This window comes from Trichechus manatus, unplaced genomic scaffold, assembly GCF_000243295.1.
Source record: "Trichechus manatus latirostris isolate Lorelei unplaced genomic scaffold, TriManLat1.0 scaffold00038, whole genome shotgun sequence".
NCBI classification, from domain to species: Eukaryota; Metazoa; Chordata; class Mammalia; order Sirenia; family Trichechidae; genus Trichechus; species Trichechus manatus.
In genome coordinates, this window is record NW_004443974.1 from 18,432,652 (window position 1) to 18,440,130 (window position 7,479).

A 7,479-nucleotide genomic window follows, 5' to 3' on the forward strand; every position below is an offset into this window, starting at 1 on the left:
TGAAGTTGTCAAGGATTTCATTTTACTTGGATCCACAATCAACACCCATGGAAGCAGCAGTCAAGAAATCAAAAGATGCATTGCCTTGGGCAAATCTGCTGCAAAAGACCTCTTTAAAATGTTAACAAGCAAAGGTGTCACTTTGAAGACTAAGGTGCGCCTGACCAAAACCATGGTATTTTCAATCGAATCATATGCATGCGAAAGCTGGACAATAAACAAGGAAGACTGAAGAAGAATTGATGCCTTTGCACTGTGGTGTTGGCAAAGAATAGTGAATATACCAAGGACTGCCACAAGAACAAACAAATCTGTCTTGGAAGAAGTACAGTCAGAGTGCTCCTTAGAAACAAGGATGGGGAGACTACGTCTCATATACTTTGGACATGTTATTAGGAGGGATCAGTCTCTGGAGAAGCACATCATGCTTGGTAAAGTAGAGAGTCAGCGAAAAAGAGGAAGACCCTCAAGGAGATGGATTGACACAATGGCTGCAACAATGGGCTCAAGCATATAACACCGATTGTGAGGATGATGCAGGACCAGGCAGTGTTTCCTTCTGTTGTAGATAGGGTCGCTATGAGTCGGAACTGACTCAACAGCACCGAACAACAACAAATCAGTCAAATGAACTTTGTCAAAACTCAGGGTCTGTGTAGCACCAGAATAATGGACGAGCCAACAACAACATGTAGTGACTCAAGAATCTGTTTCTATGCACAATTTCAAAACACTTCTTCCCAGCCCCACTAAATAAATGCTGAACAAACATTTAAATATTATGTTTGGGTATTGAAAATTTAACAACAGTCTACTACTCGGATATGCAGAGACAATTTGTCTAACCGATAACTGGCTTTCTTCCCGAGCTCACAACCAGTGGGAAAATACTAATTCTTCAATTCATTTAAAGCTTGTTTGATTTCATAATTTAAGTATTTCCCATAACCCCAAACAAACCAAATCTATTGCCGTCGAGTCGATTCCAACTGCCCCATAGAGTTTCCAAGGAGCGGCTGGTAGATTCAAACTGCTGACCTTTTGGTTAGCAGTTGAGCTCTTAAGCACTGTGCCACCAACGCTCCAAAATGTCACAAGCCTTCCCAGATATCCAAGAAGAGGCAACATAGACTCCATCTCTCAAAAGGTAGAGTGTTAAAATCTCACTGTTAGAACATGTGGGATGGGAGGATGTGTTGCAACCATTTTTTGAAAATACAGTCTGTCACAGGCAGAAAATCAGGGGATGGGAAAGGATCTCTGAGCAAGTGAGTTTTTCAGGATGTATTAAAGACTTCCTAAATATCCCTCATAAGAAGTCTTTAATATATCCTGAAAAAACTCACTTTCACAGAGATCCTCCACCATCCTCTGCTTTTCTGCTGGTGGCAGATTGTATTTTCAAAAAATGGTTGCAACACATGCTCCCATCCCACATGCTCTAACAATGAGAATTTGACACCCTTCCTGTTGAGAGATGCAGCCTACGTTGCCTCTGCTTGGATCTGGGAAGACTTGTGACTGCGGTTGAAATGATGTGACTTCTGAGGCTAACTGATAAAAAGCAATACAGCTTCCTCCTGGTTCTCTTTCTTGGAACATCCTCCTGGATGCTCATTCTTGGAATCCACTCATCATGTTATGAGGAAGCCCAAGCAGGCACATGAAGAGGCATGTGTAGTTTTTCCAGCCAACAGCCCCAGATGAAGTTCCAGCAGACAGCCAGCATCATTTGCCAGGCATTTGAAAGAGAGCACATTCAGATGATTCCACCATCCATCCAGCCTTTGAGTCATACTCTACTTTCCCAGCTGAGGCCCCAGACACTGTGGAGCAGAGAGAAGCCCTTCTGTACCTTTTCTTCCTGACCCAAAGAATCTGGAAACATAATAAAATGGTTATTGTTTTACACTATTATATTTGGGGTGGTTTGTTATGCAGTGGTAGTAACTGCAAATCTCCCTAAGGTGGCGACCAAGCATATGCAGGGAGGGATGTAACTTAGCATCCTGATGCCAGAGGGGAAGAGTAAGGTTTTAAGTGTTATGTTCTCTGTCTGTTCTGATCTCTGGGGTGATATCCCTAGTCCACCTGGTTGCTATTTTCCCTGCTGGCATTAGTGGCTAAAGTCTGTGGATGGTGTAACTGGCAGTCTTTTTCTCCTTCTCTCTGGACTTTGTTGGGTTCCGGATGGCATGTCCTGAATGTCTCAGCCTCATTTCTACTCCCATAGGCACTGTAGACCTCACAGAAGCCTCCTGTGAGTCTTATCCCGCCCTAGCTCCAATGTGAGGCTTAGTAACCACTCTGTAGACTTCCAGCTACTTTAGAATCTTGTCTATGCCTCAGAATATCAAAAGTGGCTCAGTACTGATCAATCCCAGAGCCTCCCTTCTGCCTGAGCAAGCTGTTCCAGCAGCTTTGACATGGTTGTGCTCAGACAAATGAATGGGCAGTCTGACAGGTGACTTATTTCAAGAGTTTTCAACATGGATGGGATACAGGCAAGAGAACCTCTATGATTTTCTGCCATTATTATCATTTGTCAATGCACTTTTCTCTCTCCAGGTCAAAGGGCGTCTGCCTGAATAAAGCCCAGAAATGAGAAAACTGGGACACACATTTGCTATCTACGCTGTCCAGCTTCCCTTCTCCTTTATTATCTCCTTCCCTCAATTCCCCAGATAGAAAGGCTCTCCCCTACCCTTCTCTGCATTACAACTCTTGGCTAAGCCTAATGGCAGAGAGGGTATTTTCTCTACACATTTGGAAAACTCTATGATTTGAGTCCTCCAGGCTTGGTCACTGATATTCTAAAGTCTCAAGACTATAGACTGAATTACAAGACTATTGTCTTGCGGAGAAGTCCTATGTTGCATATTAGAAGCTAAATATAACTTTGCTTGTTGGTTGCCATTTTTTTTAAACAAATTTTAATCTCTCCTTAGGCAAGTGGATGGTTGCACACACTGAAAAGAGAAAACATACTAATAATTTTCAAATTATTACGCCTTTTATACTTGGTTTGAAAGTACAGACAATTACTTACTTGTCCAGGACTCCCACCATCTCAGTTTGGCCTTGGGTCTGAGATGCAGTCAATATTAAGGTCCTTTAAAGGTCTTCTTGGTGCATCTGATTTTTTCTCTTCTGCTTCATACTTTTTACCTTGAACTTTTAGAAACATACTATCTCTGCTTCCTTGTAATAATTATACCCTCCATGTTCCCAATAATTTGTTCTAATTTTTGAGCAGCTGCTTTATTCACCTATTCTCTATTTGCTACCTTCTAATTCCTGATTGTATGCTTAGTCACAAATTTACTGTTAGTAATGCCTATGTTTTTGTATATGCCCTGCTTCCCTGGTTATGACTCATTTCCTTGTTCTGACTCTCAGCACCTCAGTGTTCCCATATTGTAGATTATCCACGTACATGTTAGTTAGGATGCTTTAGCTTTACAAAGCCCAGCTCAAACAGAATCAGACAAGAAAAGCAATTTATTGGCTTACATTTTTAAGAAAAGTCAAGCTTTAGGAGAGGATTGATCCAGCATTGTCGTCAAGGACTCAGTTTCTTCCTGACTTTTGCAGTGTCGGCTTCATGCCAGATGGGTTGTAGGAGGGCTACCAACAGCAACCTGGGGTAGATGCTTCCTAATTTATGTGCAATCGTGAAAAAAAGAGCTTCTTTCCTCAAAAACCTTTGAACAAAAGTCCTGGACTTTACTCTGTTTGGACAAACTCAAGTCATATGCTCAACATTGAACCAATCACTGTCATTGAGAATGGGGTAAGATTATGCTGATTGTATTAGGCCAATTACATTCTCTCCCTAGAGGTGGGAGTAGGGTCAGTCCTGCTATATTAGTTTCCTAGGGCTGCCGTAATAAAGTACCACAAACAGTGTGGCTTAAAACAACAGAAATGTCTTGTCTCACAGTTCTGGAGGCCAAAGGTCTGAAATCAAGGTGTTGGCAGTGTAGTGCTCTCACTGAAGGCTCTAGGAGAAGATCCTCCCTTGCCCCTCCCTAGCTTCTGGTGGCTTCTGGCAATCCTTGATGTTCCTTGGCTTTTAGATGTATTTACCTCCATCCTCACGTGGCAATCTTCCCCCTGTGTCTATGTCTGTGTCTCTTCTCCTCTTTTATACAACTATCTCTTATATTGGATTAGGAGCCAACCTGTTCCAGTATGACCTCATGTTAACTGATAACATCTTCACAGATCCTATTTCCAGACCAGGTCACATTCACAGGTATGGGGGTTAAGACTTCAGCATCTCTTTTTAGGGGACACAATTCAGTCCATAACACCTACCCAAATTAAATGGTTGCTATATAATGAGAAATGGGACAAGTGGATTCAGGGGTGAGCTGCAGCCAGCTCTTAACAGCTTGCATGAGCTGATTCTGCTCATGTCTTCCCAACTCAATATTTACTGACATCGTTTTGGTAACCTCAAGTCAGTCATAGTGGGAGTATTTAGACCACAAAAATTAGCAAATACTACAAATTAGGTTTTTTAGTTTGTTTTGTTTTTGAGAGATGGTTTACCAATACAACAATGATGATGGGAGTTACTCAACAATGTCCATTAGAAGTAGATTGCAGAGTCCTGGCTCCACATCTTTCAGTGTGTTCTGATCCCTGTGCAGTTTTGGTGTATTCTGCACCCCTACTTTCTCCCAAGTTCCCGGTTTCAGATTCTCCACCTTTTTTTTTTAAAGTGTACAATTCAGTGTTTTTTTGTATATTCACAGAGTTGTGCAACCATCACCACTATCTAATTTCAGAACATTCTTATCACCCCCAAAAGAAACCTCATACCCATTAGCAGTCTTTCCCCATTCTCCCCCTCCCCATCCCCTGGCAACCACTAATCTACTTTCTGGTTCTGTGATTTGCCTATTCTGAACAATTCATACAAACGGAATCTTGCAATACATGGTCTTTTGTGTCTGATGTCTTTTACTTAGCATAATGCTTTCAAGGTCATTGATATTGTAACATGTAACAGTATTCCATTCCTTTTTATAACTGAACAATATTTCATTATATAGATATGCCAAATTCTGTTTATCCATCCATACATTGATGAACATTTGTGCTGTCAAGATCTAATTCAAATCACAATTTTCGAATTCAGCCCTTTTTACCAGTCTTTAATATCTTCTGCTGCCAGAATTATTTTCCTAAAACATCACATTTAATCTTGTCACTCACCTCAAAATCCTCCTCTCTGCCTATGAGATGCTGAAGGAATGGGTTGATGTGGCATTCAAAGCCCTCTTCGGTTTGATCACAGTGGTAAAGGAATGAGAAGATCCTGCCTCCCTCTGAGGGGGCAGTTTGGGCCAGTGGTCCTCAAATCTCATTTAAAGGACCTCTATCTTCCCCCAAATAAGACAAAACAAAGAAACAGACCCCAACAACTAAAAGTCAAAACCTAGACTAAAGAACAGTGACATGGATATTATGTAGCTTTAGGGTTTTATTGTTTATACTTTTTTTTCATCTCTTAATTATTAAGAATTTAGTAAGGATCCTGGAGGAACAAAGGGTTTTACAGTCAGGCAGACCTAGCTGAAACTCCTGGCTTACTCACTTAATGTTGGCATTATTTAAATTCTCTCCTTCTGAGAACTTAAGCAAATTACTTCACATTTTCTTATCTATAAAGTGGGAGCAATAATTCCTACCTCAGAGCCCTCTAATGGATTAAAAGATATCAACACTCAGTACAGTGCCTAGCCCATAACAGACATTCAATTAATGGTAGACATAGTAATGATCGTTGCAGTTGAACATATGGTTAAACTTTTCAGTTGAAAATAAAGCCAATCTAAGATTAGAACTGTTTTGGTGTCCTTTCATTGTTTTATATCTTTGGTGATTTAATTTCAACAGTGTCCTAGTGCTTTAAAATTATTACCAATTTGAAGCAAAAATTAGATAATTAGTTCAAAGACTTTATGTTCCACATCTACCATCACCGCTGGTGTAATCTGAAAGAATCGATATTTCCTTTGGAAAATGATCAGTGATAGTGTCTTGTTTTCTTACAATAGAAGCTTTTATGAGGTAGCCTAAGGATAAACATCTTAAAGATTATATTGGGTTATACAGAGGTAAATTTCTCATAGAAATGAATCTTAGGGTTTGGTATTTACTATTGTCCTGGGAAGCATGACTTTGGTAGCAATTATTAAAGATATAACCCAATATATTATTCTTTGGAAAGATTATAACTTACAGTGATAAAGAAGTATCAGATGGTAGTTAAATTGTAATTGTTTTTGTCTTATTTAGGGGGTCATAAAATTTAAATTATTCTCTATGCTGTATGATTATGGCTTAGAAAAATTTTGCATGTATGATAACTTAATCTTTTTAGTTTTATAAATAAAACGACCATGAACTAGATTCTTCTTTCAGGATTAGAAGTACTTATAAATGCAGTAGCCATGGTTTTCATTGAGGAGTTTGTTATACAGAGGGATTAAATTAATTAATTGTTTGAAAACTAAACTTTGACCATAATAAGAATATTACATTAATGATCAACTTTTGAAGATCATGCCTTTTTTTTTAAACATATTTCAGTCATTCAATATTATCTCTCTTTTTTTTTCCTCCATAGGGTTATCCCTGTGAAGATGATGATTATTCAATAGTGCACAGAAAATGCCGTTCTCAGTTCACAGATCTAGATGGTTCCAAAAGATATGGCATCAACCATTGGCATGATGAGAGTGGGATTTATGCTAATTCATATGTAAAACAAAAACTCTACCCATTAACTGGTGGTCCTATTGTCCCATTTTTAAAATAATGTATGGAATCAGATTCTCTGTTTCTAGTGAAGGAATAATGGATATAATAGTTGATGATTTTCTGTCCTAATAAATGCAATGAAAATGTTGGTATAGTAGGTCTACTCATCTAGGGGCCACCGTGTCTAGAACAGAGTGTATGCTGAGCAAATAATCTTAGAAGCTGGACTATATGAAGAAGAATGGGGGCATCAGGATTGGAGAAAGACTCATTAACAACTTGCATTATGCAGATGACACAACCTTGCTTGTTGAAAGTGAAGAGGACTTGAAGCACTTATTGATGAAGATCAAAGACTACAGCCTTCAGTACGGGTTACACCTCAACATAAAACAAAAATCCTCACAACTGGACCAATAAGCAACATCATGATAAATGGAGAAAAGATTGAAGTTGTCAAGGATTTCATTTTACTTGGATCCACAATCAATGCCTATGGAAGCAGCAGTCAAGAAGTCAAAAGACGCATGGCTTTGGGCAAATCTACTGCAAAAGACCTTTTTAAAGTGTTAACAAGCAAGATATCACTTTAAAGGACTAAGGTGCACCTGATCCAAGCCGTGGTGTTTTCGGTTGCCTCATATGCATGAAAAAGCTGGATAATGAATAAGGAAGACCGACGAAGAAGTGAAACTTTTGAAT

The 7,479-nt window shown here is 39.4% G+C and overlaps 1 protein-coding gene across 1 annotated transcript in view; it reads left to right on the top strand.

Moving 5' to 3' along the window:
* Positions 1-6,835, top strand: part of CFAP95 (cilia and flagella associated protein 95) — a 76,720-nt gene extending 69,885 nt beyond the window's left edge. The window contains exon 6 of the mRNA XM_004375846.1: positions 6,644-6,835. Within this exon, the coding sequence (XP_004375903.1) occupies positions 6,644-6,835 (192 nt within the window). The remainder of the gene's footprint in view (positions 1-6,643) is intronic.
* Positions 6,836-7,479: the final 644 nt, after the last annotated feature.